Source organism: Epinephelus moara, chromosome 3 (assembly GCF_006386435.1).
Source record: "Epinephelus moara isolate mb chromosome 3, YSFRI_EMoa_1.0, whole genome shotgun sequence".
Classification (NCBI taxonomy): Eukaryota; Metazoa; Chordata; class Actinopteri; order Perciformes; family Serranidae; genus Epinephelus; species Epinephelus moara.
Genome location: NC_065508.1, coordinates 31,904,201 through 31,923,479, shown reverse-complemented (window position 1 = coordinate 31,923,479; position 19,279 = coordinate 31,904,201). Strand labels below are relative to the sequence as shown.

The window sequence follows — 19,279 nt, the reverse complement described above, 5'->3', positions numbered from 1 at the left end:
CAGTCTAAAAAAAGAGCACTTAATCCCACAGAAATACGTCAAACAGTGGTCCCATCCATTACAGAGTAAGCGGTTTGAGTTAGTGGTTTGATAGGCGGGCAGCAACAATGTGGACGTAAAGGCTGTGGAGATAAACTAGATGATTATTATGATAATAACCTCTTGTTCTCTTATCTAAAGATCGTATGGGTCATTCATTGTTTTAGACCTTTATGTTTTACTCCACAGTGCGTCAAAAACTCCCTCCACTTCCCCTGCAGAACACAGCACAATGAGGACGAGAGGACAGACTGCAGTCCCCACACAGATTCCTCAGCTGGGCAGAAATTAAAACGTTTGATCTGAGCTCTAAAGCCATTTGTTTGGTCTCTGTAAATGGGGCTATTGTATGCAAATATTGCGCACAGAAGCATATGACCTCTCCAGTGCAGGGCAGTGGCTAGTGTGAGAGAAATCATTAGCAATGCAAAGTCATGGTGCTCTGATACTCTTATTCACAGTCACAGATTGAAAAAAAAAAATCTGCTAATGTCAACGTAAATGTTTCTGGATGAGCTTTAATCTGAAGCACAGCTGAAGGTAAGTCTGCTTCTTTTCTCACTCTGTTATCAGGTCATGTAGATGAGGACAAGACAGTTTGTTCTCAGTGTGTTCAGATGGTTATATCTGTGTTTACGGGTACTTTATGCTTTACTGTTAGGTCTTAATTTGACTCTGAAGAGTTAGGGAAATTGTTGCTTATAGGTGAAAGTTACAGATAAAACTGTGACCGGAAAAATGTTGCCTTTCTTATAGTGTCACTCAAACAAAACAGACTCTGTTGCAGTCCCCGAGTCACGTTTATGTATAGCTATACTGCTAGTCACAAAGTTCAGTCTAAGTAGACTGTTCAGATTCTCTAAATCATCAGAGGTTTAAAACTAGAAGAATCCCTCCTTAAAAATACTATTGGACCACAAATTGTTTCCCTGCCAAGAATTAGAAAATACTACAGACACCCACAGATGCCCACTTTGCATGCTACACCATAGCTACTGGTGAAAGCATGTCACATGACGCATGGTGCCAGACTTCAGTGTTGCACTCTTAAGTGGCCTGCCAACTGCAGAGGGGGGCAGAGAGGCTTCCTTCTTCTCTGGATTCACATCCATGCCAAACCAGCGGGTCAACATTGTCCTCTACGCTGCCTCCTATGCCTCTTACACCTCCTGCTGAGCCGGGTAACAACTCTGACATTTACACTAGACTGGAAATTCAAGCACGTTAGGGACTCAGGACAACCAATAATGATCAGCACAGAGGAAAATAAAAACATTATGGAGGGTTTTTAAGCTTGAAATAAATTCTGATCTTGAAAAATATACATATAATTATAATTCACTGAAGAAATAAGTAGAAAGTAGAAAATTGAAAGTATGATTAATTTTTATTCCAGGATCCAAAGTGCTCTAAGCTAAGTTCACTTTAGAGTGTACTAGTGTCTTGGTATTTTGTTAACTATTATGAAAGTACTTAATTTGCACTCAGACTAAAGTTGCAAATTTAATTTTGCTACCAAACAAGATATTTGTAGTTTCTTTAATAATCTTTCAGTCTGATGAATTTCTGGTCATCGCTGGACAGGACAGATGCTCTTGGGAATTGAACCTGCGACCTCTTCCCTGTGAGGCTGTACTGACTGCTTTTATTATCGATTAATGTACCAATTTTTTGCTTAATTATTCTGCTTATCACTTAAATGATAAAATATTTTTTTTAAATTCTCAAAGCTAAGACGATCCCTTCAAATCGCTTGTTTGCCCGTGATTTGAAGAGATCTTAACCCCAAAGTTTATCACATAAGAAAAGAGAAGCAGCACATCCTCACATTTATAAGCTGAAACTCTAATGTTTGGTATTTTTGCTTGCAAAGTGGCTCAAAAATTTGGCTGATTATTTTTTTGTAGATCTACTAATTCATTAATCATCTTTTAACCATAATATTGTCTATTTAAACTGTTAAAATCTGATTTGACCATGAGACCTGCTTTGAGCGTACTTAGAATATCAATAGAAGTACAAATATAAGCAAAAGGAATAAGCCAAACTACAGCACTACTACATTTTAAGATATGAGCAAGTGTTTTTTTTTCTCTGCAATTAAAATGAGAGTAACTCTAAATATTTGAACAGCGTGTTAAAAAATGTTTTCTCCATTCAAATATCACAGTAACTGCTACGATCAATTTGGCGCCACATTTATGTCACCTTATTAAGAGAATAATAGTTAGTGATTTGTATAAAGCAAACCAAACAATATCTTCAACATATCTACTAATAAGGGGCTGCATAAAGGTTGTACTGTATTAAGTGGAAGCAAGAGCGAGCTTAATTTGTCCACGGGTGCAAAGTCAGTCTCAATCTTTTATAAAAATGAGACAAATACTCTGTGTGGTAATGGTATATTTGGGAAGAGGTTGTTAAAGTAAATACATGTCAAGATATAAAACATGGTAGCTGCTAATGGTTGGAAGCGTAGTGTTTGATTCATTTAGTGTGGAAACATTCTTTTGTAAATGAGTATTGGTGAGTGGTTGCATAAACCACTGCTTGTATTCTAGTACTCCAGATTGGTCTCTTTTAGGAGCACCTTTTAAAGGTCTCGGTCTCGTCTCGGACTTGGACAAAGAGGACCTGAGATTTTATTTCAAGTCCTGACATACCACAACTGCAGAGATATCACTAAACTGCCTCAACTGTGTTGAATAAAGTTAGTTAAGTTGATTTTAGTTCCTTAGTGTTTATATTTGTTTGCACAGAGAAAGCAAAGGAAAATTTATTTATATTATTTATACCTCTGCAATGCCTTTTAAAAACTTTATCAAGACATATCTCATACTACACTTAGAAATACACACGTATATGTTGATACGAGAAGTGAATAAGTAAGAATCTTTATTTGTTTTCTATTACTATTTTAATGAGAATTTGGATCTTTCAGATAAATATGTGCAGTGCCTATGGTTTGCATGCTCCACAATTTATTCTAAGTGTGTCATGCAGTGTGGGACTCATACTTGTCTGGTCTTGGTCTTTAAAACAAGTTCTCTTGACTACAACACGATCAGTGCCAGAATCTCCCAGCTGTGTTTATTAGGAGACAGGTCTTTGGGACTTGCAATGGCTTTATCAGTGCTTCACGCATAGTTCTCCACCAGGGGAAGAGTTAGACATGGCAGATTTTGCTGAAAACTTGATGTTAGTCTACGACATTACCTCTTTTGAATCTCTAATCGCAAGGCCTGATAATTACTACAGGAAGTTCAGTTTCATTTTTGTAATTTATACAAAGAAAAACACAGTACTCCTATTTTTACTGTGAAAATGTTGCATTCATATTGTAATTTATTTGTACTTTTCTTTTTGTTTATTAGTTTGTGTGATTTTTTTCTGTTTATACTTTAATGTGCCCAGGATATTTGTTCAGTTTATTCTCTGTCCTATTACACAATGACTAAATATTGATTTGTTTTGCCTTGTGTTGCATTGTGGTCTTTTTGTACTGGAAAATCTTAAAAAAAGACAGAAAGCAAACAATATTCAGCACAACATACTTCCAGCTGTTGATCCTTTGATGTTTCCTCCAACAGACCCGGAACCAAAGATGAACTGGGCATCGTTTTATGCTGTCATCAGTGGTGTGAACAGACACTCCACAGGCATCGGACGCATCTGGCTCTCTGTCCTGTTCATTTTCCGTATCCTGGTTCTGGTGGTTGCAGCGGAGAGCGTGTGGGGCGATGAGAAGTCTGGCTTCACCTGCAACACCCAGCAGCCGGGTTGCAACAGTGTCTGCTACGACCACTTCTTCCCCATCTCCCATATCCGCCTGTGGGCACTCCAGCTCATCCTGGTCTCCACCCCTGCCCTGCTGGTAGCCATGCATGTGGCCCACCGCCGCCATGTCGACAAGAGGCTCTACAAACTGTCAGGGCGGTCTAACCCCAAAGACCTGGAGCAGATTAAAACCCAGAAGATGAAAATCTCAGGGGCTCTCTGGTGGACGTATGTCATCAGCCTGTTGTTCCGTATTGTTTTCGAGGTCACCTTTATGTATGTGTTTTATATGATCTACCCTGGTTACAAGATGATCCGGCTGGTGAAGTGTGACTCGTATCCCTGTCCCAACACGGTGGACTGCTTCGTGTCGAGGCCCACAGAGAAGACTGTCTTTACCGTGTTCATGTTGGCTGCGTCAGGGGTTTGTATTCTGCTCAACATTGCAGAGGTGGTCTTCTTGGCGGGGAAGGCCTGCAGTAAGCATTTGCACACTGCTGGAGACTCGACTTTGGGGGCTTGGATCCAACAAAAGCTCTGCTAATACTAACAAAACAGATTATGTACCTGCACAAAGGGACATATATGTGACCTTAGGAGATAGCCATTAATCTAACATGGGAGTAAAGTGCACACAATATACTGTACATTATAATTTGACATGGTGATGTCAAACTGATGTCAAAGAATTCCCACAGGAACTACAGTCATCAACATAATCTGCCTTGAAACTGTATACAGACATAATATACCTTGATGACAGGCCAAATTAACACCAATTAAATCAAATTGTATAAAGCAATATTCCAGCTGACCACATTAAAGGCTCTCATTCTCATGGACTTTGATGCTCAAAAAAGTGGACTTTGATTTTGATGAAGATTCTTGGTTCTGCTATGAAAATATTAAAGCTGGGGTAGACAGAAATCTGGAAAAGCCTCCCACCAGATAAAAGGCAAATTTACATGCATCACACTGAAACCCAGAGTTTCCCCATTCCCCATCTTGTGTCATTGTGTAGTTGCACACATCTCATCTGCTCAGCCCCTCCTTGCCCCGCTCTCTCTCTGTATATCAGACCCATAGACTTTATAAAATAATGGCCGTAGCTACTGTGACGTCACCCATGGGTTTGTGGACTCCCACTGCTGAGCCTCAACTTTGGCATCTTAGCTGTTACCATCTTGGATTTTTGGAGCCAGAAGTGACCATATTTGGATGAGAGGTTGGCGCTGTAGAGGAGCGAGGGGTGGATCTGACTTACAGACTGTGGTGACACCTTGCAGACAGCCTGTCACTCAAGTGGCCCTGCCCTTAAATATGAGTAATTTTGAGCCTTGATAAAATGTAAACAGGTGAGTTCTATAGAAGTCACTCCTGTACAGTTGTCATTGGGGGCAAAATAAGCTTACTGTATAGAGAGCCAAGCCATTTTTGTACCAGGCTGTAAACATGTTTATTTCTTCTGTAAAGTTGGGCATTTTAACATGGGGGGTTACTTGCTGTGCACTGCTTTCCCAGGAGGAGACCTGGCAGCAGCTCCGTAGATGGAACTTTGGTCAGTGGCTATAGTGGCTCAGTTTCATCCAGCGCAAACCCCCTGGTGGTCAGCAGCAGCGTGGAGTCTAACCTGTTACACAATTCAGTGTGGAGTCAGACTGTTCAGTCTCCCAGAGCTGGGGTTTGTGTTGGCTGGATTTGTGCTGCTGCAGCTGCTGATTAGGGGTCCGTCCCCGGAGCTGCTCTCCTCCTGGTGAGGTGGTCTGTAGCAGCAGGGAGTGAGGCGAAGGACACACTGTGGTTTGAGGTTCTACTTGGAAGCCACAGCTGTGAGCCGTTAGCTCCCGTTAGCAGAAGGCTAACATTTTAGCAACATTTTTATCAACATCTCTGAAACATTTCGCCAATATTGACATTTGTTTTGTTTTGTTTATTGACAGATTCTCTTTTAGACTCTCTTTTGGATAAATCTTCCTTTTCTGAGTTACTTTTCATTGAAGGCAGTTGCTGCCAGTGCTGGAATATTAGCTTTTTCTACAGGATTCTCCACCATTGAAGAGACATGTACGCTCATTTACATTTGTAGAACAGCCAATAGGAACATTCTCTCTCTGAGATGATCAGTGATTAGCCAAAAATGTCTCCAATCCTGGGTTAGCACTAAAGCCTGGAAATGGAGCCAGGGGGAGGTGCAAAAGTCTAGTTTTCTCTCGCTCCACTTAAATTACAACATGCTGAAAATTTATCATGGGATTTTTGCCCAGTGGCACCAAAATTCAACTGCCTACCCCAGCTTTAAATACTGAAATGTGATGCACGCTATTTCAAATCATCAAAGTGTGTCGGAGAAGTGTGCTGAAAATACTATACTTGGGCGTTTTAATTCATAATATTCTACTATTCACATCAAATATGAACACAAATGTCATGCTTTTGCCAAAATCGCCGTGAACTGAACCTAATTGACCTGGGGATTCATGGCTTTTCTTCAGCTGTTATAAGCAAGATGTTTTACTAATACATGGAAAACACGTAAAATGATGGTGTTTGTTTAATACAGATAGTAGACAGTCAGATATAAACAAAGCAATTACTCACAACATAAAAAAAAACTTGAATTTCAAACAATTTTTTCTGAAAAGTACTAGTGATTGCTAAACGTGTTATTTAAATGCATTCATTTTGAAGCTGGATGTTTATATATTGTCCATACACAGTAGAATAAAATCAAACAGAGACTGTGTAATTGTGTTATTCTTACTAGGTTTTCTCACCAAATCTAAAATATAATTTACAGGTTCAGAGAAAAATGATTCTACTTTCTGAAATGACTCATGTGAAATGGCTTTGACTTGTTAAATTGTCCAATTTGATTCCAGTGGAAGTGTTCCAACATATAATAGGTTGAAATTGTTCTGGTGTATTTTGATGGGATTTCCAGACTAAGTGGAAACAGTTCATGTAATATCTGAAATCAGCAGAGAGCAGCAGTTCTGCGAGAGGAAATTAAGCTGCAGTCACAGCGGTGCCACTTTCTGTGACTCTCCTCAGCTGTCGGCACTGTGACTGGGAGAGAAAAAAAAGACACATGAATGAAAAATAATTACACATTTACAGTGGCGCTGTCACCATCTTCAGACGAGAGATCCTCGGAGCCATGTTGTCACCTGTGAGGAAGCATCTCAGGCTGATTAAGCTCTCCTTCTGAAGGCCAGAGTGCACAGTTTTGGGTTATCAATAGCTCGGCCATGTAAGGGGTCAGTGCATGGGTGACAATGGTTGACCCCAGGACAGCTGGACCTGCCATGAACGAGCATGAGGACACTTCTCTTTTTATGGAACTCGTCGACACACACCATCTATAGAGTTCAGATTGATGAGAAGCATATTGGCAGCACAGTACTGAAAACAAATTCTTCCAATCTGTTATTCCTGTGTGTGATTAGTGTTAGTGGTGACTGTGTGTAAGCAATGTTATCTGTGGTGCATCTCAGTCCTGGCCACACACATTTTGTTGAAATGAGTAGATAAGGAAATTATTTTGGTTGGGAAGATTCTAATGGTTCTAGAAAATCATGATGTTAATACTGAGACCTGGAAATAAGCTCTTAAATTCTATGCACCACACAAGTGGAACAATCTGCAGAAGCTTGTAAAATAAGATAAGCTAATCTCTTTTAACCAATTTAAATCCCTTTTGGCCCACCTAGAGCAGTGTGACTGCATGTGTTTTCTGTGAATTGATTCCTATGCTGATGTCCTTTCATATTGTAACCTTTGGATTCTTCTATTGTTTTATAACTTGTTGACGTGTACTTTAACTTTTGTTTGCTTTTTTTTTGGTATGTACTGTAATCAGGGCATCCTTGTAAAAGAGAGATTGCTCTCAATGGCCTTCCCTGTTTAAATAAAGGTTATGATAATAATCTTTTTTATGGTAAAACAGTCAGTTATTGTGTTGGTAAAGTTAGCTACCACACTGCTTAGCTTTTCTATAAATCAGTAGTCATCTTGTTTAATATTAGCACATTTTCCAAGAAAAGTTTTCAGTGATATAATACTGACATTGTTATTTTCATTACCAAATGGCTTTTCCATCACAATAAACAAAGCAATAAAAATAGCTCTAAAAACATGCAAAAAAACTAGCGTGCCCTGTGTCGATTATGTGTGTGTGTGTGTGGGGGGGGGGGGGGGGGGGGGGGGGGGTTAGTGTCTTCCCGGGGAGCGGCATTTAAGGACTTTGACAGTGTTGTCTGTAACAATGTTACATATTTCAAAGCTGATCATGAGTTTGGATAAAGATTTATATCAGAAAAGTGACAACAGCTGCCAAATAAATGAAATATTTTCCCCTGAAATGTAGTAAAATTCAAATATAAACAAGAAGAAGTCAATATTGTACTTAAAGGTATACTTTGCTGATTTTCAACCAGGTCTGTGTCACTGTGGTGTGGGGAGTGTGTGCAGATGAACAGTGTTTGGCTTCCCCTTGAGCTGCCTCGCTGTTAACTCTGCGCACTACCTAAAATGCGTTATTTTATGTCATTGATAACCAGCAGACAAGCAGGCCAGACCTGGTTCGAAAGTTGTCCAAAGTATACCTCTGAGTACAACACATGAGTAAATGTACTTGTTACTTTATTTAATGTAAATGTTACTTTCCACTAGAGCCTGCCACCCTGCAACAATCAGTCGATTAATGGATTAGTCAGTCAGCAGAACAACACAGCAAAAAAGTCAAACATTTTCTGCTTTAATGTTTTTTAAATATGAGGATTTGACACTTTTCTTAGTCGTACATGATAATAAAATGAATAGCTTTGGATTTTTTGACAGTTGTTCATATATAACAAACCATGTGAAGGCATCACCTTTGGCTCGAAGAAATCACACAGGGCATGTTTCACTATTTTTTTACATTTTACTTGACAAAAGGATTAATCAATAAAAACAATAGGAAGGATAATCAACAAATAAAATAACTGTTAACCGGAGTCCTATTTCCCATAATTGTTATATGGTCTACAACACAGCAACATGATGCTGCAAATGAGGGGTTTCGCTAACCTTTTAGTTGACACAAAGAATAAAGAACTTCCAGATGACACAGTCTAAACAGGATCAAGTCTGTAGATCTTTCTCTGTACATATGACCACCGTGCTTAAAGCCTATCAGTCACTCAACATGCAGTTATGTTCACTGCAGCACTTAGGGAAGGCTCTACAGTGTCTGACGCTCCTCCACACAGTCAAGGGTCACCATGAGAGTGACAACAAAGCCACTCCCATCAACGTGAATTATATTTAGATCACACTGACATGTAAGACTACCTGCATCCCCACTGGACTCTTGAGCTGCCACTCAGTTGAACAGGAACACCTCTTAAGCGAGGGGTTTGATGCTTTTCTACAAGTGGGAATGTTTTCATCTGTGCTCGCACAGAGACCAGACAGGGGCTTAATTGTGGTGGCTTGTTGAACAGTAGGCATTGATCAGGTCAGAGTGGGAGGGTAGCAGGCGGGATCATAGAGTCTCCAGTAAAAACTATCTGACAGAAGTTTATCTTGGTGCTGCAGTTTCCACCGTGGTTCAGGAGAACATGGCCTCTCTGTGAACTGAAGAGGCTCAGTCACCAACAGACTGTTGAGCTGCACTGCTGTAGGAGATGAACATTAGCAGGTATGTCCAAAGTAATTGTTTTTAATGTCTCACTTAATAATCAAAAAACAAATCGGATTGCTAAAGTTAATTTGGCCATTTACAGTATCAGTATAGAGTGTATATCTATGTCTAAGTATGGATTTATGAATGAAATTCAGGCTCAGTATTATTTACAACATTTACTACTGTGAGATAAGTGTTAATCTTTTAAGTGATCCTTTATTTCCTGGCTGACAGTCTTTATGTATTTCCAACAGGTGTTCAGATTCGCAGTCTGTTTATGTCTGATCACTGATCCCTATTTCTAAAGGACAAGTACAACTATTTTTAAAGTAAAGTTTGGCTATGTTGTAACCAATAGGCCCTGAAATCTAAGCTAGAAACCTAATTCTGGACTTGGGGAGCACTGTTGGGTACTGTGTCACAAGATCTAAGAGTCTCCCCAGCCTGCTCCAGGGCTTTCTCTCACACACAGTCAGCTGTGTCCTGGTCCTTTTTATCACCATACACTGAATAGGACACAACCTTTGGAAGTACAAACAGTGAATTCATAATAAATCAGTGTTTCTATTAGTAAGCCTGTTCTGGGTTTTCCCTAGTACAGTAGTCTTTGGTTGTGGGGTGGCACATCAAAAACAAATACCATATTTATAATGATAAGGATACAAGGGATGTATTTGCACAGCAACTAAACTGTTTGTCCTTACATGCTTATTGGATTGAATGTGACTATAATATGAATATGTAGAATGTCAGTTAAAGATGTTTTAAAGATGAATCAGGCAAACCATTAACACACTTGACTGAATTTAGAGATGTACATGTACGCCATGGTCCCCACATTTAAGTGTGTGACACAGCTGTTGCGCATGCATCAATATACCAGCCACTGTATTTGTTGTCAGGTTTATTTGGCTCCTGTTGTGACCCATTGCCTCTAAATTTCTCTTTAAAGCTGCTAGAATCAATATGTCTTTTAATAACAATGGATCAAATGACTATGTGTAATGTGAAAGGGGTCATTCACCTTGCAGTTTCCCTCAACTCTGTGAAGATTTCATCTCGTTCCACTCATAGTTTTGGTTTTACAGCCCTCAACTTTACTGTTTAGGTTCATGTATTACCTCTGTCAGTATCGTTATCAGATACAGCAGGCAACTGTTAGGAGTAACGACAAAAAAGCTTTAAAAACCTACTTTTCCCAGAGCCAAACCATTGTTAGCAAATAGCTGAAGAGAATACAGTGAATATGGTTAGCCACTAAGACCCCTACCCCTCATTTTCATGTGCCACCTTGCCCTTGGACATAGAGTTACAAGGGTAGTGGTTGAAAACTTCCCCTCATACATCATCGATATGCTGGCGTTTACCTAAACAGATGCGATGTGTGTTGCCGGACATTGCAAATATGCCGTGTTCTGCGATGATTTCTCTCATGGGCTACAGGCAGCCTGTTGCAGCTGTCAGGAGACTTGCGATTCGTTCACAACATAAGTTTCACATTATTAATCGATCAAACATGTCATCAGATAAATAAGATCACTGCTTCATTACCAGGCAACTAGAGGTGCTCTGCAGGCAACATTAGCTGCCCATCTGCACTGAAAATAGGGGAGCGGTAGCAAATGCAGCAACTTTGCTACTGGACATTGGTTACATTTCGAGCATCAGATGTCAACAAACGCAGGGGAATGCGAAATGCGGGACCGTGCAGAAATCAGCAATTAAAATGTAATGTTAGCTAGTTCACCACTGAGGCATTCTGGCGATCACTTTTGTTATGCTTGTTATAAAGAAAAGAACCATAATACATTGAAACATCATTATACTACGATAAATACAAATAAACTTTTGTGGTCTTCTTTTGTTGCTCACACAGCTACATTGCCAATGATTTCTCATAGCACCTGGTATGAACTGTGCTGTGACCCTAAAACTTGGCCCTTTCTTTCCCAACAAGAATCAGGACAGCTTACGTCTAGATGTACTGTATACGCTCAACAAGGAAGGGTAAGGGCTAAGTGGTTGAGACAAGAGGGGGAACTGGGATCGGGCCTAAATATTCATATTTCACTCAGGAGTTGGTGGAGACCAAAAACAGAGTGTAGAATGGAGAGTGAATATTAGACTTCTATTCAAACCAAGCAGACAGAAATATTTAGAAATTAATGTTCATGTTGCTAACTGTTTGAATGTTTGCTAACAATTTCACAAATCAAGTAGACAAGTATTAATTTAAAAAGCTTTGTTTTCACAGCCTTTTTTCACTGCCCCCAAGTGGCCCGAAAATCCATTGTTGCTATTTTTGGAAGGTTCAGTAAGTTAGAAAAGACACAAGACAGAAAACCATTTTCACAACCACAGTTTCACAGTCAGACCATATAAAAGGAAGGGCCTGATGTGTTTAGGACATAGTGTACCAAGCCTGTTGCTAGGCCAGGGTCTGCCACATCACTGTGTGTTTATTCATCCAAGTAAAAAACAATCCCTCTCCTTACAGGTGTCTCTCCTGGTGTTTGTCGATAAAACTGAGTCTATATTTGTGAGCCAGTATGGGGGACTGGAACTTGTTGGGGAAGCTGTTGGAGAGTGCCCAGGAACACTCCACCGTTGTGGGCAAAGTCTGGCTGACAGTGCTGTTCATCTTCCGCATCCTGGTGCTGGGAGCTGCCGCAGAGAAGGTGTGGGGCGATGAGCAGTCCGGCTTTACGTGTGACACCAAGCAGCCCGGTTGTCAAAACGTCTGCTATGACAAGACCTTCCCAATTTCTCACATCCGCTTCTGGGTGATGCAGATCATCTTTGTCTCCACGCCAACTCTTATTTACCTGGGTCACATCCTTCATCTGGTCCGCATGGAGGAAAAGGAGAAACAGAAAGAGAAGGACATTGCCATCCAAAATGAAAAGCACCAGCAGTTAGTTGTCACCAAAGCTAAGAAGGCCCCAATTAAAGACAACCAGGGCCATGTACGTTTGAAAGGCGCACTGCTGCGAACCTACGTGTTCAACATTATTTTCAAAACCTTGTTTGAAGTCGCCTTTATTGTGGCTCAGTACTTCCTTTATGGTTTTGAGCTCAAGCCGATGTACACCTGCGATCGCTGGCCTTGCCCTAATGTGGTGAACTGCTACATCTCTCGACCCACTGAGAAGACGATCTTCATCCTCTTCATGCTGGCTGTGGCCTCCGTCTCCCTTCTGCTTAACCTGGTGGAAATGTACCATCTAGGCTTCAAAAAGTGCCACCAGGGCCTTCGTTACAGACGATCAAAGGATGCCAAGGCCCTAACTGAGCCGGTCATGCCCTATGTCCCAAACTATAACTACTTTGCTGGTCATCCTGCAGTGCCGGAACCTTTCCCCACGGACACAAAGTACAGCATGGCAGAGCCAAACTCTGCCTTCAGCCCCTACAACAGCAAAGCGGTTTACAAGCAGAACAGAGATAATATGGCTGTAGAGAGAAAAGGTAAAGCAGATGGAGATGATGTAAAGGAGAGGAAAATCTCCAGCCCTGTCTCTGAGTTGCCCATTGAAAATCAGCGTAGAAACAGTCAGTCAAGCAAGCACAGCAATAACAAGAGCAGGCTAGATGACCTGAAGATCTAGGGACTTTCTGTGTTTTCAACACTCATTAGCCTGTGAAAATGTTTGCATCAGTATGGAGGACTATGAGGGACAAAACTATTTAGTGACCACAAAACAGATGATGGCTGAGATCACTGTGCAGGAATTGAAAGTGCACAGAGACAGATATGTGAACATGTGAGAGGCCACAAACGGGCTTTAAAAGGACATACCAATAAATGGGTGTTATGGTCATATTTTCTCAGAAACAAAAGTGTTGGAACCACTAGCATGATGTTGCTCAAAGGGCTTGGTAAAGGGATACTTTGCTGATTTTCAACCAGCTTTGTCTCATAGCAATGGGGGTAGTATTTGTATACAAACTGCGGCAAACTTCCCTCCATCTTACCAGTACCCAGATCTCCCTGACCCTCTCCAAACAAAAATCCACTGGATGACAGCTTTCATTTCATCTAGCCTGTTGCTCAAACTACAGATTGTACTTCTGCATCGTCATATGCCCACCATTATAGACACAAAGAGTATCTTTCTCAAATTCAGACCAAACTTTTATCAAACTGTAAAACTAGGCAGCGCTGATCAAATATAAACCAGGCCTCTGTTACGTCATTGCCTATTTCTTTCTTTCTTAACGCAAATGTTTTCAGAAACATATTTTAGCTTAATGTTTAACTGTAATACCAGATTGTTTGTAGCTAGCCACCCGCCATATTGTTTCCTGTGGGAAAAAAAGTCCAAGCTTGCATTATGTCACCCACCAGGGGGAGCATTTACTGGTCCAGTGCGGCGCAGTGCGTTCTGGTAGTTGTAGGCTTTCTACATCTTGAGCAAAAGCAAATAACACAACCCTTTCCCTCTGTTTTCTCTGGTCACGTAGCACCAGTTTCAAAAGAATTTGCATTTTTCTACTGCACAGACAGCCCAGCTTTATGAAAAGACCATTTTTCCAGTTGTGAGATACGTCTTTATATATGGTGACACTCGAATGCATTTTCCCTGCTCTAACTATGAGTCTGTGGGAAGTGAACTTAATTTGTATATTTGAGTTAATGATGAGTTATGATTACACAGTTAATTATTTACATGTTTACGTGTTTACGTACTTCATCAGTGACTTTAAAACATTTACAATAATCTGCTAAATCTACCTCTGTGGTTTCCTTTACATTTACATCAGTCAAAGTCCTCCAAGCATCTGATTGGTTAGTTTATTCACATGTAAGTCAGAAACTAGAAGGTGTTGTTGTGAAGCTGATGAAGTGTGGAGAATAGTAAAATGCTGTTTAAGAAAGTTATCTGTCTCCATCCTGCTGTTTTTTTTCTCAATAAGAGTAATCTAACCCATCACATATTGAATCCACATGTTCTATAACTTTAAAAATAATAAGTAAAGGAAGCTACATATTTCACTCAAATCATGATGTGATAATTCCTCTCATGGTATCAAATCAACAATCTTGCAGATTAATTAATGTTCAGATCTGCTTTGCACCCACTCAAAAATGTTGACATCGATGAACTTTCATATTATGGGCGATAAAGATGCAAATAAGTTGAGAATGTCTTTGTTTACAAGCAGTTTACTTACTTAAACTGTGAGATGCATGAAAAAGATGTAAGCTGGACAGTTTGAATATGGGAAATGTTTGGATTTGATTGCCATGTTACTGCATGTGGAGCATGCGTAACACATGACACATTACTCCACCCCAAGATGGACAAGTTTTTCCAATAAACGTTTGCTTTATCAATGAAATTTGGGGCAATAATGCATGGTTATTTAGATTTTCTGCAAAAAGTAGATATGTTGACATATACACACATTCAGTTGTTACCTACTTCTTTATGTCTGTGTAATTTGATTAAACTGATGTGCAGCAAAGGAGTGTCCTGTCAGTATTCATGTTTTAAGTCAGATATCAGATCTCTTTTGATCACCAAGGAATAAAAAACATCAATTTTTTTCTCGTCTGTCAAAAATGTCACAGATATACTCTGCTGGTATTTCTTTTGCTACTGACATGCAGCTTTTCCACAGCATACCTTTGTTGGAGGCAAGTTGGTGACGATATTATGTAATAAAACTGGGAACCAAAGTATTACTCATCCCACAGAACTAGACGATGATAGCATTCAAATAAATCTGTCTCAAGATGACTAATGTTTCAGTTGTTAATTCATTAAATGTGAATTTAATGTGTTTCAAGTATTTGGACATCAAATGTTTTCGTCAGCACAGTTTGGTTTGTACTGTCACTTCATCATGAATGTTTTTAAGTAAATTTAAATCTAATTTAAAATTTAAGTGGATGTAGACTTGAAAAACAGTGGTCTCCATTCACCTCCGAGTGAAAGACTCCCCCCATTTACCAATCCATGCCGACATCTTCAACCCACCACCTGCTCGTCTCTGATCTAGACGTCCAATTTGGAAGGACCCCCCACCCACTGACTTTGATTCCCTGCCTGTCTGGGTGACTGAATGGGAATCCAAAGACACCCCAAACAAGCAGCGTCAGACCCGACTCAACCAGTCTCTGGCACCAACCTCCCAAGGAGACAGTGGTGCACCTTGAACAGATTTAGGACTGGTCAAGGTCCCTGCTTGGTCATCCTTCACAGATGGGGGAGCAGCTTGAGCCCAATGTGTGCTTGTGGAGAGGAGCAAACCATGGAGCATATTATTGAAGCCTGCCCTCTCCAAAGACTAAAAGGAGGTCTAGTCTCCCTCCACAATATAGATCAAGAGGCTACTGCTTGGCTTAAGAAATTTGCATTCGCTAAATAAATAAATAAAAACCTCTGAGTCAGTTCTACACATATCAGACAGGAAAAGATTGACTTACTCCATGACTTTGACTGCAAACTGTTAACTACACAAGTTTATAACAGTTTTCAGAGCCGCCAGAGGGGAGTTGAGATTTATTAACTAGGCCTATACACAGTTGTTGTTTTTAAAGCTCCACTTAATTCCTGTCTGTGACCCCCGTTCAACCCACAACCACCAGGATTCGCCTTTCCTTTCTGCTGCTGGTTGAAACGTGATAATAGGGGCGCCCCAGCGCCCACTCCACTAACTTGACGTGGAAATGAGCAGTAGTCTAGAAAACTGGTGAGTTTTGTTTGTTTTTTTTGGACGACGCTCTTGCCCCCTCATATAGATTGCGGCCTGGGCGGTCGCCCACATTGCCCATAGCAAAAATCATCCCTGAATACACACTAGGAAGAACACCGGAAAGCTCACAAGAAGGACAAGACAATCTAGCAGAGAACAAAGGGAAGACAGACTTACATACACTCTGACAGGGGATATAATGAGATGCTGTAATAAAGCCAGTCAGAATTTGACCTTTCTTCACTGTATGCTACAGTTTTTGTCCACCTCAGCCTGCTATTGTTACAGCACTGTTCCCCTTTACAGCAGCCACAGTGCAAGCATCCCACTGCATATCCGAGAAGAAAGAAGAAACCTTATTAGGGCACATCAATGCGAGTGACAGTGGTTTCTAATGTGATTTCAATGCTAAGCTGTTATCTCTTTTCTCTCATTAGCAATGCTCAGTGTACTAAACATTCAGGTGGCATGCTTCTCATTGTAAGGATGATCTAATTGTCACTTTGACCAAGCGGCAACCCCCTGGGCTGAAAAATGAAGTGAGTGGAAACACAGAAGTGCCAAAAAATTGCAGTTCCTCAGAAGGCCACTTGAAGCTGGCTCCAAAAGCAAGTTACTCCCCATTGACCTCCATGTTAAAATGCCCAGCTTTACAGCAAAAATGAACATTTACAGCCTGGTGCAAAAAATAATTTTGGTCTCTATAGCTAATTTTCTCAGTTCATTACAATTGTATGGGCAGTGAATTTATAACTCTCCTGCTTAAGTTTTATTAGGCTTAAAGTTATGGACAACTTAGGGCGGGGGAGCTTTGAGTGTCAGGCTGTCTGGAAGACATCATCACAATCTATGAGTCCAATCCACCACTCGCTCCTCTACAGCACCTTCTCGTCCGAATATGGTCACTTCTGGCTTTAAAAATCCAAGATGTCCAAACTCAATGCTTTAAAATAGGAGTCCACAAACTTTCTCTACATCGATTATTTTTATACAGTCTATGCTTCTGGATCCAGGGTGGGCTTTTTTAGAAGAGGTTTAATTACAGCTACCTTAAAAGACTGTGGTACATAGCCTGCTAATAAAGACATATTGATCATGTCTAATACAGAAGCAGGGGCGTAGGTTTGATTTGAGCTTTGGTAGGCACCTGAAAAAATTTTCAGCACCAATTTGCGTGCATACTGTTTTGAGCTACAGATCAGGTGATCTTGATGACTGTTTCTTTAATCAGCTTCCTGAACTGATGCATTTGGCCTACAGATGATATATAACAGTATAATAGCTGTAGGCGGCTCTATGTTTTATAATATTATCCACTCACCACCTATCATAAAAGGGAAATGTTTGACATTATCAAACTACTTGCAGACAGAAACACTCTTTTCCGTGTAGCCTACAGCCTATTCTGTGTAGCCTATGTAATATGAACATAATTACGTTGGACTAGTTATTCTGCAGTCACAAACATCAATTGAAATGCATAAACAAACCAGACGTCTACCAGACGCAATTCATGGACGAGTGAACCTAGTCATTGCTTAAACCTTACCTAGGAGTTTGCAACAGTTATTTCTAACGTTAAATACCAAAACAGATTTATTACTAGCTAAAGGCAACTGTTATGACAACATGACAGCACCTTATCTCTGCCTCAGCAAACGTTACGAGACCTATCAGCTAATAGCTAGCTACAGTAGCTAGTGCTAGTTCTCTGACTAGCTGCAAACTAAACTATTAGCATTGAAACAACTCTGTACAGAAAAATATAGTCGTTCAACATTTTATTCCCTATTTTCAGTAACTTCAACTTCAATCCTCGCTGGATTGTGCATTGACTCTGAGCTGCAGAGCTCTTGTCTCAAGACACTGACAGGCACACTGGTCAAGTATTGACTCCAAGCGAGGGAGGGAGGAAAAGTAGGCTATTGACTGGATAGCTTGCGAGCGCAGCTGTCAACCAGGCCAGATAAGGTTTTGCAAGTTGTGAATGGTAATTCGAAAAAACGGTGATTTCGCGAAGTAGGCTACAGTTTTCACTCAGCATTATTTTTGGTGGGGACAATTTGTGTTTCTGTGGCTTTGGTATGGACATGTCCATAGCGTCCATACCTAAAACTATGCCTATGTACACAAGTGCTAACTAAAGGCAAGACCTCTTTAAGTACCCTAGTTGGGATGGGGTCTAAGAGACACATTGATGATTTAGATGAAGAAATCATTGAGGTCAGTTGTTGAAGAAAATCGGAGAAAAGCAATCTGAATATATATCAGGTCTTACATCTGTGTTTGAAGGCAGACTGGTACTGTGTGAGAACAAGAGGTCATGAATTTTGCCTCTAATAGTTAAAAATTTGTCATTTAAAAAGCTCATAAAATCATTACTGCTGAGGGCTAAAGAAATACAAGGCTCAATAGAGCACAGTAGAGCTAATGTGCTGAAAATAAACCTGGGGTTGTCCTTATTCTCTTCTATTAATGTTGAGTAATAGTTTGCTCTGGCATTGCGGAGGGCCCTCCTATACGTTTTAAGACTGTCTTCCCAGACTTAACAAGACTCTTCCAGCTTGGTTAAACAGCAATTCCTTTCAAATTTTCCCAATATTTGTTTAATTTTCAGGTTTGGGAGTTGTATCACAGAGCTAACTTTCTTTGTTTCATTAACTTCTTTTTAAGAGGTGCTACAGAGTTGAGAGTTGTTCACAGCGAGCCCGAAGCAGTATCAACAAGATAATAAATTTGGGAGAGTTTAAAGTCAGCCCCGGAAACCTCTGTTACAGTGGAACATGGTATTAAATTTAATGTTGATGGAATCATTTCCTTAAATTTTGCTACAGCACTATCAGATAAACATCTAGTATAGTAGCTTTTACATAATATCTTGATATTTAATGACGAAAACTCTGTCTGTGGGTGTGTCTGTCTGTGTCTCTGTTCCACGTTTTTCTCCTCACTGACTTGGTCAATCCATGTGAAATTTGGTACAGTGGTAGAGGGTCATGGGAGGATGTGAATGAAACAATATTACATCAATTGGCCAAAGGGGGGCGCTATAGCAACCGATTGAAATTGCAAACTTTGAATGGGCATACCTCA

General features: G+C 40.3%; 2 protein-coding genes across 2 annotated transcripts; both read left to right on the top strand.

Moving 5' to 3' along the window:
• Nucleotides 1-1,192: 1,192 nt before the first annotated feature.
• On the top strand, nucleotides 1,193-4,360 carry gjb1a (gap junction protein beta 1a). Its single transcript, XM_050040526.1, has 2 exons — nucleotides 1,193-1,220; nucleotides 3,630-4,360. Exons 1-2 carry the CDS (start codon nucleotides 1,193-1,195, stop codon nucleotides 4,358-4,360), a joined length of 759 nt encoding a protein of 252 aa, XP_049896483.1.
• A 4,805-nt stretch (nucleotides 4,361-9,165) lies between these two features.
• gja2 (gap junction protein, alpha 2) lies at nucleotides 9,166-15,238 on the top strand. The gene is made up of 2 exons (XM_050040895.1): nucleotides 9,166-9,499; nucleotides 11,982-15,238. Exon 2 carries the CDS (start codon nucleotides 12,034-12,036, stop codon nucleotides 13,090-13,092), a length of 1,059 nt encoding a protein of 352 aa, XP_049896852.1. The 5' UTR covers nucleotides 9,166-9,499; nucleotides 11,982-12,033; the 3' UTR covers nucleotides 13,093-15,238.
• Nucleotides 15,239-19,279: the final 4,041 nt, after the last annotated feature.

Bases quoted from the DNA above. Each gene is read 5' to 3' on its own strand.
- gjb1a (XM_050040526.1), top strand. From the start codon at position 1,193: ATGCCTCTTACACCTCCTGCTGAGCCGG. The intron at 1,221-3,629 runs GTAACAACTCTG...TTCCTCCAACAG, and splicing joins TACACCTCCTGCTGAGCCGG to ACCCGGAACCAAAGATGAAC.
- gja2 (XM_050040895.1), top strand. From the start codon at position 12,034: ATGGGGGACTGGAACTTGTTGGGGAAGCTGTTGGAGAGTGCCCAGGAA.